Source organism: Protomyctophum parallelum (genome assembly GCF_964188405.1).
Source record: "Protomyctophum parallelum genome assembly, chromosome: 15".
In the NCBI taxonomy this organism is placed as follows: domain Eukaryota; kingdom Metazoa; phylum Chordata; class Actinopteri; order Myctophiformes; family Myctophidae; genus Protomyctophum; species Protomyctophum parallelum.
In genome coordinates, this window is record NC_139710.1 from 23,578,459 (window position 1) to 23,601,647 (window position 23,189).

General features: G+C 41.8%; 1 protein-coding gene across 1 annotated transcript; it reads left to right on the top strand.

Annotated features, from left to right (window-relative positions):
• The first annotated feature begins 401 nt into the window (after window positions 1-401).
• On the top strand, window positions 402-22,832 carry mtmr12 (myotubularin related protein 12). The gene is made up of 16 exons (XM_083784421.1): window positions 402-566; window positions 5,663-5,723; window positions 6,500-6,639; window positions 8,677-8,749; window positions 8,871-9,010; window positions 9,663-9,753; window positions 10,883-11,006; window positions 11,426-11,501; window positions 11,621-11,718; window positions 12,294-12,418; window positions 13,169-13,247; window positions 13,353-13,423; window positions 14,114-14,283; window positions 15,192-15,368; window positions 19,134-19,289; window positions 20,687-22,832. Exons 1-16 carry the CDS (start codon window positions 495-497, stop codon window positions 21,311-21,313), a joined length of 2,280 nt encoding a protein of 759 aa, XP_083640547.1. The 5' UTR covers window positions 402-494; the 3' UTR covers window positions 21,314-22,832.
• Window positions 22,833-23,189: the final 357 nt, after the last annotated feature.

The following is a 23,189-nucleotide window of genomic DNA, read 5'->3' on the forward strand; positions in this document are numbered from 1 at the left end:
CACAATTTAATACATTACCTGATCATCTTCTTCTTAAATACCGGTACACTATTGAAACTCTACCGTCATTTGCATACATCTGTCGCGCGAATTACTAACAAAGATGAGGCTAGCCGACGTATCAGATTGTGAAAATATAATAATACAATGATTGAAAGAAATAACTAGTGTATTGTCTGCGCGTGCTGCTTGCTTATTTTATGGACATACATACTGTTGACTTTTACAACTTTGTCATGAGTAATGCTATTATTATTATTTTTTGCAAACACCCCAGCGGTAGAAAGAAACGGAGAGGGCGGGGTAACATCCCAGCTGAGCCAATGAGAAACTGAGAGGGGCGTGCATACTTGAGTTCAGTCAGAGCTCTCTACTTTCCTCTCAGTGAGTCAGTCCCCGGCCGTCCAACCTTGTTCTTGTTGTTTTTATTGTTTGTTTTTGTTGTTGTTTCCTCCCTCTCTGGAACAACGCAGGGAGTGGAGCTAGCCGCCGCCATGGAGATATTGAGAGGAACCGTGGCTGCGAAGTCCACAAAACCATCGTTTGTTTCCTATGTCACTCCGGAGGTAAGAAGAGCAGAGCAGGCTTCCTCGGCTCTGCTGTCATTACAACTACAAGCGGCTACCAGGCGGTGACGTTAGGCACACATCGGTGACCTATATATCGAGAGTGCGACTGCGAATAATTTCCCCAAATGCAGGACTTAAATTCTTGACTGTAATTTCCAATGAACAAACGTGAGAACATCCACCAAATGTAATTTATGTGTAAAATCGATCTGCAATTCAGTGCATTCGCTAAACGAACATGACTAGCGTCAAGGAATCCAGTCGGTCACCAATATCGGTGTAACACGGCTGACCAGCGCTAGCTGAAATGTTGCTACCGCTGATTTTAGCAACGTCAATACATGAGCCAGGCGGGGTTGTGTAGTGTCAGTCAGACCGCACACTGTCACAAGTAGAGCTGTTCTGATCCGTGTGAGAGCCGTTGGGGATTATTGTTTGTCTGTTGTCTGTTGTCTTTATAAACTCCTTCAAACTTGGATTACTTGTTAATATTCTCGGATTACCAACGGTTAGATTAGATCAGATGTCTGAACACTACATGACATGTAACGTTACTTTGCACTGTTCTGGTTGATTCATCGGTTGATCATATACTGTATATAGCTTTTGGAAACGATAGAAAATGGGTTAATAATAAACATCCAGGGCTCTAAATCACAACAGTTTGGTAACAGGAAGATGCGTTCGGGACGTGGGTCAGTAGCTTTCTCACGGGAAGCAGGATATGGTGAGGTTCAGTTGGAAAGAACTGTCACTGCTCTCTTTTCCCTTTGACAAAGTCAGACTCCGTGTCTGCATGTCCTGTACACACAGACGAGACACACCTCGGTGTAAAGTAACGTAGTAGGCCTACAGTTACTCACGTACAATCTAAAGTTACTAACCTAATACCTATCCTTTTCCATGTGTTGATACTTATACTCCACTACATACATCTCAGAGGCAATTATTGCACTTTCAACTGTACTACAAGAAACGTATTTGACAGCTTTAATTGAAAATTACATTGCAGATTTAGATTATCAATACAAAACATAAGGCCAGTCCACAGTCACCCTCCACACCAGTGCAACTATTCTTGCAAGTTGCAACCATTACCCCATTGGCACTTTGGCAGTTGACTGGCCTTAGTTTTGTTGCAAGGAGTTGCGACAAGTTGCATTGGTGTTTTCTGGCCTATAAATGAACCGATTTAACCCATTTAATATTTCGGCTACTCAGACAGCCCTAATTTTATCAGCCAGGAAGGATTGTATTTATTTGCGGTATGCAGAATGGGTACATTTGAAAGAAAGCACAAGAGCCCTGAATTCTGCCTGTAGTATAAGTACACTACCCAGTACCGTACCCTAGTAGCAGGCATTTGGAAGTCATTTACAGCTTTAGAACCTCTCATGCACTGGAATAGATGGCCTACATATGTGAAAATGAGCAGAGTAGTCACTGGACAGGGAATACCATGTTCATTTACATGATGTCCAAGAGCCACAAGTTTAGAGGCCAACGCCCGGTTTTGTTTTGCATCCGATGTTGATGCCAATTTTGGAGAATAGAGCTTTTGACTGATAGTTTGAGGGGGGAATTAAAATCAATTTAAAAAACTAAAATTAAACTTACTATTTTAAGAAGATTGTACATCATTTTCTTATATTATAAGAAAACAAATAAACACTATTGTTTGACAGAGAATATTGAAATAAGTAGGCCTATATATTTATTAAAGAGAACATTTAACTTTAGCCGGTGTCCCCCTGCACAAGTGTTGACATCTTTAACACTCAGCTAATACAGAGCCTGTCTCTATTATTCAGGGGGAAATTGTATTGTTGACCTTCTAGCACAGTCAATTATTTTACTTGAGAGCTACTTTCAAAATGACAAGCTCAAAAGCTGAAAATAGTTAAACAATGTACCTGAGGGGGCTTTGGAATAGCAGCAATATTAATGGCATATAACACTAACGCAAGTGGAATGGGAAATACAGGGGGAAAACTTTGAACTGATACTGATACTGTTTGTGATACAATACTTGAAAACAAAGTATTGCATTGTGGGTTTGAGCTGAGGCCCTTTTTGATGTCAATCAATCAAGGCACCTTAATTCAATTGGCAGATGCCTTTTTTAATTTATTTATTTTGCATTTAAATAATATATATTTTAGGGCATGTCATGTGTGATCTACTGGTAGATCACAATCTACCTTTTGGGCACCCCTGTTCTAGCAGTACCACTTGTAAACCAGTAGTGGCCCCACCATGCCACAGGATCTAACCTTCTCAATAGAGCAGGGATACCAAATACAACCGTCGCAGTTATTGTCGCTAACATGCTACAGCGTCACACAAAAGTAGGATTCATAATTGTCTCATTTTGAATCCTGAAAACTAACTGATATAGGTTTCCAGTTTCCATCTGACAGAGATTAATCAACATATTAAACATTATGGGCCGTAACCCCTTTTTGGTGTTTTACCCCCTCAGGCCGGGAACCCACTTTGGGGATCTGTACAGTATGTACAGTATTACAAAAAAAAATATGCTGCTATATAAATATTTGAAGTTTTTCAGAAAATCTAAATCAGGATTTAGAAGGATTTTTAGAATCGGCCTCAGGCCTAAATGGGTTAAAAAAGGTACATAGTGAAGCTTTAAGCTCTCTTAAAAATGTGAATAGATTGGGAATTTAAAAAAGTGTCACAACACTGCAAGTGTACATTACAACTGTAACCAAATGGTCCTGCATATTTGTACACTCACAGAGTTACTGTGAATGAGGAAGTCAAATCCTACTGGCACTGCAAAGATAATCCAGAGAGTCTTGATAAATTCTCTCTTTATTGTTGTCTGGTTGCATAGCCATTATTTGCCCCAAATTATCTTTTAATCTTCAGTACTTTGAAAGGCAGTAGTATCTGCCACAAGCCATTGAGTCCATCCTCGGGTCATCTGTGTCAATGTTAGATAAACAGCAGCACTCTCCATGCAAAGCATCAAACCAGTATGAAGCATTTAGGTTGAAACCATTATGAAACAAAATGGAGGCGAGGCAGAGGAGCCACTATTTCTTAAAGGGGGAAAAAAGTTTTAAGATAAGCTTAACCAATATTTCTTTTAAACGTTCAAAAATAGCAAATCTACAATCTCACAATGTGTTGTCATTGTGACACATTGTAATCTTTCTTTTTGAACTCTTTCCCCAAAATAGGGACACCAGGTTAAAAATCATTGCATGAATAATTGTTGATACTTCAAGTTATATAATGGCTGATATGTTGGTCAAACTGATATATCGATTGGGATCTAGTGTGAAACATTTATGCTGACAGTCCGTGGAAGCACATGATCAACCATTGTGCTGCTGCTGGACAAAGTGCAATGTTCAACTGAACCTAAAGTTCACTTCATACGCAGTGTTATGGCTCCATTTGTACCCTCTTCGGAGTTAAAACACTAAGGATTTCGCTGTATAGGACAAGTTTTGACCTAAAATTAAATTTGACCAATACTATTTGATGCAAAACTCCCCAATGCAATAATTTAACATTGGTTATTATAACTTATTACATACGGTAGTTTGCCGTAGTAAATATAAGTAGTTTGCTCAGCTTGTTGTTCAGATGAGCTCATAAAAAGGCATATATGGCCGTAGATTAGAATATGCATGCACATAGAACACATTGTCTGCTGCTGTTCAGTGTTCATTGTAGCATTGTCAATGCAGCCGCCATACGGACAGGGTCAAGCCATGCCTCATAATGCCCCATGTATGTCTATCGAAACTGGAGGTCTCTCCATAATTAATATCATAACGCAATGCATACTGTATGTGAATTGCATAGGATCCGAATGGAAAACGAGACTGCAAGGACTTTTGTTTGCGTTATCCTTTTAGACCAAGTGCTTGTACTGTTTGTGATTGCATTTCTGTCTAATAAAGTATATAAAAAAAAATCAATCAATCAATTGAAGCAGGAGCTCTCCAAAATTAGAATGATCATCATAACTCATAATGCCTGTTGAAGCAGGGGAAGGTCTCAATTATAATCCTAAAAGCATAACTCTGTATATATGCTCATCCATATATGACAGCTGTTTAAACAGAGCTCAAGTTTCAACTGCTTTTTTAACACCCGGGAATCGAACCCTGGTCTCCTGCGTGGAAAGCCAACATCTTAACCACTAATCCAAAGGGATATCTCTATGACTCAGAGGAGACACTAGACTTTGCAGGCCATCAGGCTGAGGTTGTGAGCCACTCTGTTGCACTTTTAAATATTCTTAAACCCCTGCAGTGTGGTCTACAAGTACAGTATTTAGTTACCGGGAACAGCTTATGGCTTTCTACTATAATACCGTAGCCAGACAACTATTCCACAATCTCTGAATGTACCATAATATGTATCTATTTGTGTGAGTAAGAGCATGGGACGTGGAAATAACAATCCAATATGACGTGTGTGTGACTGTGTGTACATGCTCTCCTCTCGCATTTCCTTCAGTTGTAGTAATCAGTTAGTAATATAGCCAAGACGAGATGGAAACGAGATGACATTGAAAATGTAAGTGTGCGCGTGCCACGGGAGCCTTGCACGTTTTTGGGAGACGTCTAAAATTATTTAGAATAAAAACAAATGTATATGTGGATCACATCTTGGTGAACTCTTGCAGTGTGTGTGATCCCATGTCTGCGATCAATCGTGTGAAAACCGCAAAGATATTATGACAGCCGATTTCAAAAAGAGACTTTTGTAGTGTGAAATACTTAGCGATCTGATGACTCCTCGACAACTTTAAAACTCCTACTGTGTGTTAAATTACCAGGTCTTATGACATAACTTGGTGGCATGGCCAATGCTGTTTTGCTATTTTGAGTGGCCAAACGGCAATGGCCATGCCTCCAGGTTTTAAGTTATAAGACATAAGACATGGTAATTAAGACGCACAAAATTGGACCCTTCGTCTTGTTTATGTAGGTTTTATGGCTGTGAACTACAATATTATACAGTTATTACAGTATAATAGTGATGTCTAGACAAGGAAAAACTATCAAGTGAATACTGTTAAAAAACCCAAAATACCTTTTGATTTACAGGAAATCAAGTCAGAGTCGGCAAACACACCAAAGAAGGAGAAATGCCCTGATCTATTACCAGGTAAAATTACATTGTATTTCCTTGCTTATTTAAAGGTGCTGTAAGTGTCAAAATACCCCCAATATTTTGCTGTAAAACTGGCAACTGCATTAGTGCACTATTAGTGGCTGTAGTCTTTCTTTATTTCTCATCTCTCTTGCTGTGATTTTAATATTAGAGCACATTGTGAAATATTTTGCTGTAAAACTGCATTAGTGCACTACTGGCTGCATTCATGCAGCGACTAGTCTGTCTGCCTGCCTGCTTCTCTCTTTTTTGGGGGGAGGGGAGGGGGGGGGGGGGTGGTCTGGATAGCCCAAAATGACAGCCCAGGGGGGCCCTGAAGTTTTGTCTAGCCCAGGGGCCCTTGGGATGGTAAATCCGGCCCAGCTCTCTAGCTATGGTTACTATCAGAATATAACATTTTAAGGGGAAACCTTTTGTTTTAACATCTTAACTGCGGACCATTCACGGCCGTCTTTTACGCTAGATTGCCTACGTTTAAAGTTACCTTTGAACAGCTACTGCACCGACCGCTGAGTTGCTTGTCAAAATGGTGTAATCGTTGTTGTAGTGTTCCAAAGTGCCGACTACAATAACAGAACGGAGCAGGAAGCGCTCCTCACCGTTCCACCCCCTCCATTGTAATGAATAGGGACTCAATTCCCCATAACCAACGCATTTCAAACACTACCTTTTTAATTCTATTTTAGTTTATGAAGCACTTGGTAACACTGTTATGAAAACCATGCTAAAAAAACATTCTCTTTTACCGGTATGTGTGGCGCCACCTTCAGGCGAGGTGGTGTTCTGCAGTGCTAACACAGTGGTGAAGGAAACCCAGGACGACCTGTCCCAGCGCGGCGTGTTTGGGACGCTGCTCTGCACCAACTTCCGTGTGTCGTTTGTTAGCGATGAGGAACCGACAGAAGACACGGTGAGATTGCTATAGTGCCCCCCTTTGGCTATTTGGAGTAAGACTGCTTTCAGTGCTATTTGGCATGACCCTCTACTATACTGTAAAGTGACATAAACATATGACGCTGCATGTATGTATTAGGGGCAGAAGAAGATTTTTCACAAACCAGCAATTTTCATTGGCTCATAAAAGCTTCATAAAGTACTACGATTTATTGTCCGTATAGGTCCAAAGTTCACGTGTAGAAGTTTTCCTGCATTTTGATCAAAGATTCTGGGAGGAGATATATTTGAACTGTTTTTCAACTAATTCAAAATAGAGGGTGATCTAAAGGTCAGAGGTCAAAAGTCAGAGCACGGAAGTTGTTCGGCATGAGTAGACGCATATGTGTATCGAAGTTTGATTGCAGATGGTCAAACGGTTCATGAGCTATGCACATTCAAAGTTAGCATTTTCAATTGAGTGCTATAGTGCCACCCTTTGGCCAATGGTCATGGGCTTCACATAGTCACCGTTTTGGCCTCTACCAGATTCCAACCAGATACCGACTGCACGGTTCAGCCAGAACTGCTATTTTTGGCGGAGAAGAAGAAGAAAAATAAACACAAAAACAATAAGTGACCAAATTCACTTTGTGACTTCTTGGTCCCTTAAAAACAGCCCTTACTGGCTGTACATTGCATACAAGTCCCAGGCTTTTTCTAGATAGTTTGCCAATTTAAAAAAATATTTTTCAAATAAACGGCTGATAAATTGTGCATCATTTAAATCCATCATATCATCATAGTTTATATTATTAAAGAGTTTTTCTCTGACTCTCCCATAAAAGGGACAATACAAAACAAAATTATACTCATTCTATATTTCATTGAGATCACACATTTGACTATTTTCTGGTACTGAAAATGAAGAAGTACACATACTCAGAGAAAGCCACATTGACCCATAACTGAAGCCAATTGGAGAAGTTTGTGAATGACTCATGTACAAGATTTCTCTTGGGCACTACTTAAGTAGTTCTCCTCCATATTTTTGTTTCCTCTTTTTAGGTGAAAACTGAGTCAAATCTAGTATTGTCTTTCTATAGTGCCTATAGCAGGGGTACTCAACTGGCGGACCACGGTCCGCGACCGGACCGCGGACCACCTCTTTGTGGACCACCAAAAAAAAAAAAATATATATATATATATATATATATATATATATATATATATATATATATTTTTTATTTTTTTTCTAAGTTAATAATATAAATAACATCAGATGGTACATTTCTCATGTGAAATTGCTGCAAAGGCCCCCAAAATGTCCCCCAAGGGCCCCCAAAATTCTGGCGCGCGCTGTGCGCGCGCGCAGTGTGGCCTGCCAGGGCGTATAACTCCCGGCCTGATTTGGAGTTCCACTCCGGGCCTGCACTCTGCACCCCATTATTGGTTGGGTGGAAGGCGATCTGATTTGTATAAGCTTGGCTTGACCATACTAAACGGGCATAGAGCCCCGTTCTCCGATGGACGCCGCGCATGGGACCGGACCTCGGTCTTAATCAAAAAAATATTTGTGGACCTTCAACATTTCTAGTTGAGGACCCCTGGCCTATAGTGTCCTAAGTCTGCTTTTGATGCTACTAAGAAAGTTTGCCCTTCCATACAGTTTCATTCATGAATATGTTGATTGCATTCACTCTACTACCATCAAGCACCCTACATGCACTGCTTGCCTCAATCCATCTCCTTTGGATTGAGGATACTGATGATAAGGTTAGGAATACATTTAGGTTCACGGTTCAGGCATAGTTTTACTGAGGTTACATTTAGCAATACATTTAGTCATAGTTTTATTGAGGTTTTATATAAGGTTTTTTATTGTTAGGGAGACCACCTTTTTAACCAGTTTGGTTAAAATCTACGAAGTTGTATTACACTAAATTATGTTCAGGGGTTTTAAACTTATATACTAGGTTTTATAAATGAAAGGGGTCATTTTAATCCACTTCTACTGGATCTGTGGTTATAGGTGTATATAAATCGGGACTAATGGCATTCTTTTCCATTTCAGACTCAGCTTTTCAAAAACAAACTCTACGGGCAAAACGACATCCCTCTGTCATGCGTGGACCACATCTATGGAGGTACACAGCTGAGCAAAAGCTGCTCAGCTCGATTGGTTCAGTCTTTGACTAATGATATGTGGGACAATGTCTGGTATGTGTGAGTAATGTATTGTCATCACGTTGGTGCTTTTGGTTCCAGGGTATGAGGACAAGAGGAAGTTGATCACCACACTAAGCCTGGCGAAGAACAAGTGTCCATCTAAGCTCATCTTCCACTGCAAAGACCTGAGAGTGTTTACCTTCGTCCTCACCTACTCTGAAGAGAAAGATGCTAAAATGGTATGGACACATGGCATGATGGCATCTGTGTGTCTGTCTTTCTCAGGGGTTAGGTATGGATATGTGAACTAGCCTCACAACGTTTATTTATTTATTTATTTATCCCACAATTTTGTAACCCATTTTTCACCTGCTGCCAATTGCCTAAGTTGTGATCGAGGGCGCTACTCTCCCTCTGCCAACCTGGGGAGAGCCCCGAACTGAGCTCATGCTTCCTTCAATGCATGATGAGTGAGCAGGCCGCTTATTATCACCTGACGTGGAGGAGTTTCCCCCAGGACGTAGCGTGTGGAAGGAACACGCTATTCGAACCAGTTCCTTTCCCCTCCAGAGAATGTTTTTGTGAGGGTACCTACCCCAGGCCAGGGACACTGGGAGAACATGCAAACTCCACACAGAAAGGCCCTGTTTGTTGCAAGGAGTTGCAAATAGTTGCACTGGTGCGGTCTGGCCATAAAGTATTATAAACACAGAGTTTGAGTTCATGTATATGGTTGCATGTGCATGTATGTTTTGTATTTTACTTTTCAATGAATTACTTTTCAATTAATCTGTTGCTTTTTTTTGGCTAATGGCATATCTAAAACAATGTATTTGCTGTTAGATTTGCCCGCATAACACACACGTTTGTGTTGATTTGCTTACCTTGTAGATCTTCCAAGGAATTGTACACCACTGTTTAGAGCCGAAGTCTTTGAAGAATCTCTTTGCCTTTTCTTACTGTGAAAACACTGCTTGTCCAGGTAAGTAATTCAGTTACCACATGAGCCCTAGACTAGAGCCACTCACTCAACTCACCATCCATGCATTGCACCATTATTGGGTTCACCATGCCAATTGTGTCTAATAACAAAATTATATTTCAGACGGCTTATGATTATTATGACTAATTTCATTATTTCTCTAATAAAGAATTTCAATCAGGATTTAGAAGTCCTAAATTAATTTTAATAATGCGCTAGTTTCCTTTTAAAGTCTTGTGACACCTAGGGCTGCCTATGTTCTCTACCAACAAAGATACAGTACTGCAGTACCACATCGGGGGTGGCCATTTTGAAAATGTTTATCAGTAACAGAAACTTATACGGTTAATTAACCATTAACCGATACGAATGTATACGAATGTATACCAATACGACAGTATGCTATTTAGAATGAATGAATGAATGCCAATGAATCACTCAAGGTCCCTAATTTAAATGAGCCAGGACTGCATGTACTGTATGCCTGGTTGTGAAACTGTTACAGGAACCCAGTAGAGCCAAATGTGTGTAAATGTAGTCTTTGTGGAGCAAATGGAGACCATCACCACCACCACTATGACATTAGGATGTGGCAGAGGTTTGCTGTCACAATCTAATCTACTACTGTAGATGACTATCTGCCATGCTGCGTGTCCTCATCATGTATAGTACACAATTGCCATGTCATCAAACCATGTATAATCTTTGATTAATGAAACGCTAAAATATTGATTTAGATCATAATAATAATAATAATAAATCAAATAATTGTTTAACCGGAATTCGTATTCACCGGTTAAATGGCTAACTATTAACATCCCTATGTGTTACAAACATTGTTTCACATGTCACCGTTGTGCAGCCTATACGTTTGTTAACACTGGGCTGAAAGGCGTCCAGTGATAGAACAACTGTTGTTGACTGCAGTCACATTTAGTCTATTTGTGGCTCAGCGGTCCAGGCATGGTCACTCAGACACACGACTGTGACTGAGTGTGTGTACGCAATACACATGTGGGCTCTGCATTTCACTCACAGCTCTTACATAGCATTAAGATCCCATTCATTGTAGAGTCTACATGAATGGGATCTTAATAATGCTGTGTGTGAAATCATTGGGTGTTTGCAGAGAAGCAGAGGAAACAGAGGACCATGATGTTTGACTGTGCAGAGGACTGGAGTCTGGACATGAAGAGAAGCCGGGGTGTCTGTCAACTGGTCACAGAGAACAACAACTTTGAGCTCTCGCCGCAGTGAGTTCAGAGTTTACAAGTGGTCAATGTCAAGTACACAAGTTCTAGTGCAAGAGACGCAACGCAATTCAAGTGAATTGAAGTGTCAAATCACAACAAATTGTCCGAAGACACTTTACATGTAGAACAGAGACCCGACTGAGCCCCACTCTGAGCAAGCAATTTGGCAACAGTGGTAACGAAAAACTGGAAGAAAGAAACGTCATGCAGACCCAGACTCTCTAGGGTGGGCGGCCATCTGCCTCGACCGTGTCGGGGGCAAGAAAGAGGGAGATACAGGCAAATACAATTAGAATAATTATAATAATATGGCATAACAATAATGTTAGATAGTATACAGTGGTATAGTATAAGAATATTAATGTGTTTTCTGTCTTTCTTTCTCTCTCTCTCTCTCTCTCTCTCTCTCTCTCTCTCAGCTTGCCCCAGTTCTTTATTGTACCAACGAATGTTTCTGAAGCAGACATGTGTCAGTTCCAGGGAAAGGGATTGCCAGTAGGTGCTCTTCTTCACTCTTCTATTAGTTTTCCACTGCAAAGAGTGAGAGACATGCTACATTTTGGGCCCATCTGTGCAGACATTTGGTGATGTTTGGACTTGCTTTGTCCTTTCAGATGTGGTGTTGGTCCCATCACAGTGGATGTGCGCTCTTCAAAACATCGTCCCTGCCCCTTCTACCGGAGGACTCTATGGCACAGGCTTATATGGAAAAGTACGAATGTGCCAAATAATATTTGTGTGTACAATGTGTAAACAAAATAAAATAATGAAAGGCAAGTTAAAAAAAAGCACGACCAAACAGGTGGTGTACATCATCGATGGGGATTCCAAACTAATAGAAATACAGCCTTTGTTCTCCTGGAAAGTTAACATGTTGAAGTATATTCTAATTGTTCTTGCTTTCTTGCATGTGTTCTTTGCATCAAAAGAATTAAAGAATTTAAATGTTTGTTTGACCAAACCTGCCTATCGATGGGTAGGCAGATTTCAGAACTGTCCACAGCCCTCTCTGAGACAAAGAGTGAGTAGACAGAAATAGTGCCATCTCATAATGAGCATGAGTGAGGACCAATTATATTAAAAATATATATACTGTGTGTGTGTGTATATATAGGCCTATAGAAGTGTATATTCTTTATTTGTTTTGTAAAGCGCTGCATTATTTCATGAAAGGTGCACTATAAATAAAGTTTATTATTATTATTATATGAAGATGAGGTTGGGAATGGGTGAAGTCGTCCTTGTAAGACTAAGTCCATGTGTGTCCATGTTTTTGTTCCTGTGCAGAATGCTGACCGCAGTGGCTCACAACTACTTGTTCTCGGTGAAGACAGAGGATCTGTCTGATACACTGCCAACTGTCCAGGACGTCCAGCTGGCCTACAGCAAGTTCAAACACTTCTTCCTTATTGGTGGGTTCCCTTTGACGTCTGCCAGTAGCGTTTCAGTGTACGTTTACAATTAGAAACATATTGTCGCTGTTGGGTGGAAACCTTGGGGGAAAATAACCTGTATTCTTCCAAGTGAAGGAAGTAAGTAAGTAGGTCGGAGTGGCTTATTGTCTGTATTGGCCTAGAATGAGGGTGTCTCCTTTTCAATGTGCTAAACCACCTGGGAGATGGATTCCTGAGGTGGAGCACATCTAAGTTAACCAAGCCATGCTACTCACACATTGGTGGTGCCAACCTAGCCTGGGATCAATACCATTTTTGGTTTTTTGATCCGATCTGGAACGGAGATTACTTTGTCAGGTCACCGGAATCAAAATAATTTTTCAAAATGTGTTTAGTTTGGTAATCATTTGGTTTGTCCATTGTTTATTCTAACTTGTAGCGTGACTGCATTATTGTTATAGGTTTTTTTCTTCTAAACCAGATCACACGGCTCAGTTATAGGCGAACAAGCCAGTTGCGAGCTTGTAGAATGGCTATTTCTGCCACTGGTGAATGGTGATTGACACTATCTTTGTATGACTTTTTGAAGAAAAGTATCCATATGTTGAATTGCTGTGGTCTTGTTAGTCATTTGTCAAAACGTGTGGTCTTGCACACAGGAAATGGTGAATATCTATCTATCTATACAACACTAACAAGAGTTCAAAAAGCTTGCTGTGCAACCGTGGTGGTTAATGTCCTGTTGTTTCGTCCCCTTTCTTTTCTTAGACAACACAACAGACTTCTGGCTGTCCGATATGAAATGGTTCTCATCGTTAGACAGCTGTGGATGGCTGGACATCATCAGGTCCGCCAGAACAAAAGCTCCCCCAATGTGTAATTGTTTAATTCTCTTCTATATTGTATTGAATATGGACTTGTTGTATTGAATACGTGTGCTGATGTGCTTCAGGCAGTGTCTTCAGAAAGCACTGGAGGTCGTGGAGTGCCTTGAAACGGAAAACACCAATGTCCTGATAACCGGTAGGTTATTAATCGTTTAACATTTTAAATTGAACATAAAATAATTGATTGATTGAACATTTTTTTTCACAGTATTGCATGTAGAATGGGTACATTTCAAACGAAAGCACTACAAGTCAATACAAAAACATTGTGTCTAAGAAAAAATAAAGGAGGTAAAAGGGGGAAAGAAAATGGGGGCAAAAGGGATGGGATTGGGATTCAGAATAGTACAAGATACATTCATGGCGAAACACCAGCATCATTTAGAACAGCATATGGTGGTGATATCCGAGACTCACTCACTCACTCTCGATCTGGATTGGACAGTATTAGAACAGTGGTTCTCTTTTTATATTTTATTTGGCTTTTTATATCAAGACATCATCATCATCATCTATGTCTGTCTGTCTGTGTGTCAGAAACACAGCCGTAGCTCCTCACTGCCTGCACCAATCGCTCCCACTCGCTTTTCACACAGGCATTGACCATAATAATATGGAGGTCTTAACGAAGCCCTTTTTCCAATTTAACAAATTATGAATTAATAATTAATTTATTAGTGAATTAAAAATGCGAAAATGCTCTAGCACCCCCTAGTGTCTACCTGTGCACGCCACTGGATGGGCCTAATGGTGTGTGTGTGTGTGTGTGTGTGTGTGTGTGTGTGTGTGTGTGTGTGTGTGTGTGTGTGTGTGTGTGCGCGCTCAGAGGAGAGTGGTTCAGACCTGTGCTGCGTCATCTCCAGTCTGGTCCAGCTAATGCTGGACCCGTTCTACAGGACTCTTCCGGGCTTCCAGAGTCTGGTCCAGAAGGAATGGGTGGCAGGAGGACACAACTTCCTGGACCGCTGCAACCAGCTGCACCTCAAGGATAAAGAGGTACGAGGGGGGGAAAAGAATCCCACACACAATTAAGTTATGGAGAAGCGGTTTATACCCATTAAGGCCTGAGGCCTACTCTACGTGTGTGTGTGTGTGTGTGTGTGTGTGTGTGTGTGTGTGTGTGTGTGTGTGTGTGTGTGCGTGCGTGCGAAATTCAAAATGATTGAACACTTTCAAGATTTTTCATAAATAGCAAATGTACAAGCTCGCACCGCGTCACTTCGAACCACACTGAAGCTATGTCAAAATAGTCGATTACCTTTTTTCATAGAGGGAAACTAAATAAAACCTAAGCTATCGTGACTAAGACTAAATATATTGACAATTTCGTCAACAAATAAAAACTAGACTAAAATGTTAGGGTAAGGACTAGTGGAGAAGAGATCTAGTAGAACCAAAAGACAAGTCATTTTATGTTTGGTTGCGCTCTGAAAATAGCAGCTCTACAAGCTCGCTGCGGTGCGTTGCGAGCTTGTAGATTGGCTATTTTCAGCATGCAACCAAGTGTCAAATCTGCCATCAAGGCCCATCAAAAATAGATTTTTGGAGACTAAATCAACTGTAGATTTAGTCGGCTAAAATCACATATTTAGCTGACTAAAACCAAAACATTTCAAATGACTAAAACATGAACTAAAGCTAATGACTAAAGTCTTCTTCATACTCAGTGATTTAGTTGATAAGTTGACCACCGAAACCTCTCTCTTGGTTAGTAAAAACAAGAGAGATGTGTTTTGGGTGAGCGGTCTCAGTGTGTGACGTCATGTTGTAGTTTTCGGTGGGGCACCACCTTGGCTTATATCACCTAAAAGAGTATGAATAGGCCTTTAAAACTAAATCTAAATGTGCCGTCGAAATCAACACTTTGACGCGTGACCGGATCCTGCTTCCTTCCTTCCTCCCAGAACTCGTCCCCGGTGTTCCTGCTCTTCCTGGAGTGTGTGTGGCAGCTGCTGCACCAGCACGCGCCGGCCTTCCAGTTCTCTGAGACCTACCTGACCGTGCTGTCCGACAGCATCCACGTCCCCCTGTTCAGCACCTTCCTGTTCAACACCCACCACCACAGAGCCAGCGTCCTCCGGGTAACACACACACACACACACTCTACTACTGCACCGGTTCCCAAAACACTCTGTCGGGACCCATTTTTATGGGTCACTTGCAATGTTCCCCCTAACGTGCGCCCGTGCGCGCGCGCGCACATGGCCAAATGCTCTCGCGCACAACTGAAATCTGTCGCGCACAGACACCGACGCTGGTGTAAAAAAAAGTTTTCTTTAAAAGAAAAAGGTGTTCCCCCCGAGTATCATCTACATTACAGTAATAATACCTATCCTGAGTCGACATTTGCCCACACTTTATTTCTATTTACTTCAGTTTATTTAGATTACACACACACACTGAGGCGAGGCGACAGACAGGTCTCCTCCCCTCCTTTTTTGACTCTTTGCTCTCCTCTCCTCCTGTGTATACTGCGCCCAGTGCGCCGTCTGCGCGGCGAGTGAGGACCTTAATAGGTGGAGACGTAGCAGGCAGCACTGCAGTGCAGTCAGTGTGTGAAACCCCAAGAACCAGATAAGATCGCGTTGCGCCTTGGACCCGTGCGTTGATGGGACATTTAGATTTAAAAGGCGAACGGATGGAAGTGCGGCTGTGCGCAACAAGGAGAGGGGGAATAACGTTAGCTTCGCATTAGCTGGTTAGCTAACGTTGTTATCACTACAGCACAACAAGCCTCCGCAGTCCAGTGTACTTGTGAATGAAACAACATGTGGAAGTTAACATTAATCTCTAGCGGTCTAGTTCCATATGGAACCTCTCTCTGTAATTATCCAATCTGTTAATACAGCTTTCTTCAATCAATCAATCAATCCCTCTGCTATGTAGAGCTACATTATAATAATAGCTCATATCTGGCGTAGTAGGGGCTGCTGACGTTCGACAATCTGAGAAACTATAGGAGTTGACACACCAACAAACTCGGTCTTAGTGTGTGTGTGTGTGTGTGTGTGTGTGTGTGTCCCAATAAAGTTTACGGTTTCTCATGCCCTCCATGTAATGCACAATTGAGTACTGAGTAGGCTATTCATATACCAGTCGTTCTCAACCCAGATGACAGTGAAGTGACAATTTAAGGACTTTTAAGACTTTTATAATGCCTCAAAGGCTCTAAAAGAAAGAATACCATTACTGCATCAAAAGTAATCAGCAAACCATGCTATAAAAACTGGTCAAACTGGTGAAAATAGCCGATCTACAAGTTCACAACGAGCTTGTAGATTGGCTATTTTCACAATATTTATCTGTGGAACCATTCTGTTGCTTGTCTGGGTGGGGGGGTCCCCAGTTCAAATATGATTACTTTGGGGGCCTGAAAAGGTTGAGAACCACTGATAACTGAATATTTCTAAAATTGCTAGCCTACCACCTTGATATAAAATAAAAAAATTGTAACTTGCGTAACCTTATGTAACTATTCATTGATTCACTCGTATACCAAAATCCATTTTGAAAAAAGAAAAGAAATCACACCTGTGTGAAGTGAGGGGCGCTCACTTCGCATTATCTAACGTTTGGATAGTTGGTGTCAAGGTGACGTATGTTTGCTCAGTAGTTGCTGATGTCTGCTCAGGAGGTTTGAGTGTTTGCTCAGACCGAAAAAAAAATTGAGGGAACATTGGTCACTTGTATTTAAGCCATTCTGACCTGAGATCAGATTCTAAAAAATGTCTTCTACATCGTGATTTTTTTCTTCCAAAAATAGCAGACCTACAAATAGCTAAAGCATAACGTAATGCTAACACCAAAACGGGTTCCCGCTCAAAATGGGTTAAAAAAAATCCCTACATTTATAGTTTTTTAGTAATTTCCTAATGAAATCAAAGAAATTCCATAAATTAGAAAACAAATGTAGTGAGAAGTAGTGAAAATAGCTGACCTACAAGCTCACAACAACGCGGTGCGAAGGCAAGCGACACATTGTGTGACTCGTGTGCTTGTCGATCTCCTGTTTTCACTAGTTTGGGACCGGACCATCAGACCTCCTTCACCAAAAATATTTTACATATACCGTAATATGACACAAATGTGAGGTTCTATATAAAGTAACAATGCAGAGCTACCAACCTGCACACATTTTGTGTACCAACCACGCAATTCTAGGTGTCTATACGCCTAGAATTGCGTGGTTGGTACACAAAATGTGTGCAGGTTGGTAGCTCTGACAATGTGATTCAGGTGTGCCTTGGATGAAAAAGTTATTTACAGGCATGACCCGAGACAAACTGCTCTACTACTGTATATGTAAAAAGTGCACCACAATGTAGCTCTCTGTGGCTAGAGCCACTTCTGCTAACGTTTGCGTTGCATGTATGTAAAGATTGGAACTGTGCTTTTTGTTATTAACTGCTGCTTGCACAGTGACACTAAACATGGCCAAGTAGTGACTGGCTAGTCTGCCACCGCAGCACAAGCGACCACTATTCTCCCACGTCTCTGAGAAGCACTGTAGACCACTGTACTGTACAGTACACTGCATTATGCAACACAGAGCGTTACTGTGGAAGGCTCCGTAGGGCCAGCTGTGTGACGCTTACTGTACTCATTTATATATAAAATAGCATCGCTGTCGGGTAGAAACCTTGTATGTCCAAAACCGTGAACTCTTCAGGAAATGGGATAAAATAAGCTGTGTTCCAATGGGTTCCATGTAGTATTTTCTTCTCTTTTTTTTGCTGTCGGGCAGAAACCTCTTATCTCCATATTTTAACTTTTTGGTGCAACCACTCCAAGGAACAGCAATGTCCGTGTTCACCTATGTGACTACCTATTTGACTATGTCCGTGACTATGAGCACCAGTATGACTATGAGTACCAGTAGGGGCGCTGTTGTGCCAGAAACAGAGAGAGAGAGATAGTGCTTCACTGCAGGAGGTGGGGGGGGGGGGGGGGGGGGGGGAGGGGAGAGAGAGAGAGAGAGAGAGCGAGAGAGCGGAGTTGCACCACTCAGTTCACACGGGTGTGATTTTCTAAAGAACTTTATACATTTTAAAACAAACAAATCTAAGAAATTCCATAAATAAAAATAATAACAATTAAGATTAGTGAAAATAGTCGATCTACAAGTGTGTGTGTGTGTGTGCGCTTGTAGATCTGCTATTTTCACTAGTTTGGATCCCGAGAAAACGTCTAATCTCTCTTTAAAAGAGAGTACAAAGTTTGAGAACCACTGCCCTAATTCATGTCCCTACAGTATGTGGATCAGTAGTACAAGGATGTACCGCACATTGTAGACATGATCTATTTATGCTGCATTTCTGACGGTGCAGAAATGACAAATACAATGGCATGAAAATAATAAACGGTTGTATAACGTACTTGATTGTTTTTAATTATTTAAAAAATATATATATATCAGCATGCAACCATATATATATATATGATATTATCTATCAAAGACGTTATGTCTCACAACGCGTTGTGAGCTTGTAGATTGGCTATTTTCACTGGTTCAGAGAATGTTGAATGAAATCCTGCCGTCTTTGAACCCATTTTAGGCGGGAACTCCTTTTGGTGTTAGCATTACGTTGTGCTTTAGCTATTTAAAAATGGCAGATCTACAAGCTCGCTACAAGCTTGTAGGTCTGCTATTTTTGAAGCATCGTGAAAAGTGACATGAAAGTGTTTGAGAACGACTGACATAGAAAAACATAGCTTTTTCAAGAAAACAGTCAGGATTTAGAAGACATTTGCAGAATCGTTCCCATGGGTCGAAATGGGTTAAATTAAAGCCCTAACCCCCCCCCCCCCCCCCCCCCCCCCACCCCCACCCTTGCTTGTCTTGGCAGGCTGAGTCGCCACACTCACAAAGGGACCCATTGAACTGTCCCACGGTGTGGGACTGGTCGGTCCAATTCGACTGCCGGGCCCAGGACCTCTTCCTTAACCCCCTGTACACTGAGAAGCCCAAGCACGTCAAGTCCGTGCAGAGATCGCGACCTACGGTAATTCTGTCTGAGAAATGCTGCTCATGCTACGCGTGTGTAGTACGTGACACACCTGCACATTGATTGATCATTTTGCTTTGTGCGTCTGCACATCATGGTCACTTTGCACATTTGGGTGAATTGCTTATTTTTTTCTTTTTTTTTGGTGAAAATAACTGCACACGGAAACACTGCTGATTATGTTAAAGGGCTAGTTCACCCGAAACATTACTTATTGTCTATCAATTAGACACCCCATGAAGCCTTGAATTAATGGGGAGTTTTTTTCTCAGTTCTTGTCGCATTCCGAAGCCAATAATTTGGCAACGGGTCATTGGTCAGTATAGAAACTCCACAGGAGACTCCGGTCATCCAATTATTGGCTTAGGAATGCCACAAAAACAAAGACATCTCCATGAATCCAAGACTCCTTTTAGGTTACTACTGAGTCCCTAAGTATTAGCATACAGCCCTATAACTGTATGTTTGTATACGTTTTTATTGTAGCACAATCTGACAACATTTCACTGCTTGTACCTGTGTAAGTCGGTGACAAATACCGGTAAAAATCATTAAATGGCTCTATATGCCCAACCCAAAGCAATCACTGATAGTGTTTGTTCAGTAACAGGTAAAGAAAGCTGTTTCTCCAGCTCCAACAGAACATACATGTTCAGGATACCAATTTCATCCAATCAGGAGAGCTCATACAGGATAGGCAAACTCATGCAGGATTAACTGCAACGTGTGCAGACAAAATTGGAATTTGAACCAAATATACGCTCGTATTGGTTAAATGTGTTTATTGGTTGAAATTGGTAGCCCACCTGAAAATGTATTGTACTTTATAAAAGAGATGGGGAAACTCCTGTTACTGAGCAAACAATGAATACTATCACAATTTAGAGTTTTAAGCACCTTACCAATCCTTTTCTGAAGACATCAAAAATTTGCCTGGTTATATTGTGTCGTATATCCGATTATTGAATTAAATTAACTCATAAATTGATATATTGCTTGCTGTTAATATTGTTGAATGTAAAGTATGCCATTGGCCAGGTGTCCACCATCAGTTGCACTAGTAATTCACTAAGATGTTTGCATTCTTTATTTAAGATTATTGCCAGCTTCTTGTCTTCTAGGATAGACTTATATCATCTCTGTCTGGTGGAAACCTCATATGTCCAAAACGATTACACTTCAGGATTCAAATTCGAGTTTGTGGATCTGCTGCCTTTGATGCGTTTCTGTGACATTCAATGATCAAATAGGGTATTATTTTTGCAAGAAAAACAAAATAAACACAAAAAGAGGTTTCTGCCCAACAGAAACGATAAGAAATCCTGAAAGTTTCCATTTCATAGTCGCCATTGCCAAAACATGACATTATGTGTCCTGTACGAAATGACATGCAGCACCAGAGGCAGCTGTCCTTGCCCACCGCCTGCAAGACTCCGCCGAAGAAGGGCTTCTTCAAAGACGAAGCCGACAGCCTCAAGAAGATGCTGCGCGTCAAGCGGATCAGCCGCTGGATGCTGTCCCCGGAGACGCCGCACCCCTCCTCCGCCACACGGGACTTCTACGAGACGTGGCAGCGCAGGCCCCCGGACCACCACGGCCTGATCCTGCCCTGCCTGGACGGCCCGTCGGTGCGCGTCTGGATGCAGCGCTACCTCCGCTGGATCCAGGAGGTGCAGATCTTCGGCGGCGGCACCGTCACCGTCCTCGGCAAGGTGTCGGAGCTGCAGGGCGAGGTGCGCGACCTGCAACGGCGGCTGGAGCGCCACGGCGGCTCCTCCTCCTCCTTCTCCTCCAACCAGCAGCAGAGATCCATCAGGGCCCGGACGGGCACGTCGTCGACGGGGCCCCAGACGGGCGGCGGCGGCGGCAGGTCCTCCGTACGCCTGTCGTCTTCCTTCCCCTTCACCACGCTGAGACACAACTGGTCCTACAAGCCGGCCATTCCCACCAGCGTGCTGCAGAGCCTCATGGCGTCGGGGGACCTCGCTGACATAGAGGACGATCCCGAGTCCATCGTCTGACGAGGGTGGCTCCTCAGACATTTTCATGTTAAGGAGCCCTTCAATTGACGGGGTTTCGTGCCGGGCACCCACACGAGATGATTTGTCACGATTTTTCAACAACAACAAAAAAACATCTACAAGCTCACGCCGCGTCAAAACTATGCAATTTTTACAGGCGAAAAAAATAAATGGAGCTTACATGTTTTTAACTGTTTGTCACTGTTTGTCCCCCCCCCCCCCTCAAAGGCCCCTGGGGGTCACATTGAGAACCAGTGGTCAACACTCAACAGTCTACCATTGGGTCGTTTCAAAGTCTCTTCATTTTATTTTATTTTTTTCCCAGTGACCCAAACGTAAGAATTATACTGCCTTAGAACCGATGGCTAAAGCTATACCGCTTGTGCCCCAGGAAATATGCAAATAAGAGTCTTTCACATGCACAAAGTGCAGCCGTGTACATAAAAGGGAGACTTTTTTAATTTTACGAGCTTTGAGACTCTTTCCGAGAGCATTCGATTAGATCAACATTAAACACTGTGTATGGATGCACTGTGGGACCACTAAAGGAGAGGGTGATGCCATGGTAACAAGCTATATGTTGGCATTGTTGAATGGACAGAAGTGAGATGACGTTCTTTTAGAATAGCACCTAAGATGAGAAACATTGAATCTCTTCAAAACCTTGTTATGAACTGTGTAAAGGACTCCTCCCCCCTAATCTATGTATGATATCTGCGTGTTTCTATCAGGAAACAAAGCCATTTCCCCTCCTCTTCTTAATGACCAAATATTCAACAACAGCAAAGCTAATATGCAACTAAAAAAGAGCCATTAGAGCAAATTGCAGGTTTGTAAAAGGGAAGCTATAGTATGGACTTAAACCCTGCATACTTTGTTGAGCGCGGTCTCCCAGGGATCTGTCCTGACTCCTGAAGAAGACAAAAAAAGGAAAAGAGAATATATATATATAAAATCGTATTTATTATTGTATTTTTATTTATCGCTGAATGTTCAGCCAGGTGGGATATGATTTAGGATCTTGGCATTTCCATCAGAATGAATGACTTCTCTTTTTCCCTCTAGAGAGGGAGAGCTTAGATACAGCTTGATTTAAAGAGACACTGTCCAAGACACATAATTGGAAAGAAAAATTGCAGAGCCATCTGCTGGCCACAACAATAATCACACTTAAGTTGACAGGGTTTTCAAGTGATCAAAATGATAGACTTCTATGTGTTGTCTAATCTCTTTGCAGAATTTGTCAAAATGTGTTAGCGCTGCTACAAGTCAGTGAGGTTTCTCTCAGTGGATACCATTCCATCCATGTGTACCGGTAGTTCAGAAAACAATGAATAATTAGGGGGCCGTCCACACAAGTCACTATAACGATATTGTTCACAACTGTAGTTAATAATAGTACTTGGTGTGGATAATCTTAACCATGGATAACTTTTGTTGTGGCCACCGCACTGACTTATGGTGCGTTACCCGTTCAAATCACATTATAGAAATAAAGGTAATGGGTCGCACACACCAAGACTGCGATCAATGACAGACGTTTCCGCTATCCAGCCTTCATCACTGAATGAGGCTAGGCTGGATAGCCGAAACGTCTGTCATTGATCCATCATGGAAGAATACAAATGTCTGGTGTGTGCGACCGACCCATTACCTTTATTTCTATAATCCTAACCATAAGAACTTTAGCGTCCCTCTTCTGGACTGGAGCAAACATCCGTCGAAACAAGCTCACACCATTGTGAGCTTGTTTCGACGGATGTTTGTCGATCAGCTACTTTCACTAGCGATATTTGATGTGGAGGGGGAAAAAGGAGGGGACCTCGTATAGACCCCTGGGGGCCTCCGGTCAATGCAGGGTTTAAGAGTTTGAAAA

Bases quoted from the DNA above. Each gene is read 5' to 3' on its own strand.
- mtmr12 (XM_083784421.1), top strand. From the start codon at position 495: ATGGAGATATTGAGAGGAACCGTGGCTGCGAAGTCCACAAAACCATCG. The intron at 12,419-13,168 runs GTGGGTTCCCTT...TTCTTTTCTTAG, and splicing joins CAAACACTTCTTCCTTATTG to ACAACACAACAGACTTCTGG. The intron at 14,284-15,191 runs GTACGAGGGGGG...CCTTCCTCCCAG, and splicing joins TGCACCTCAAGGATAAAGAG to AACTCGTCCCCGGTGTTCCT.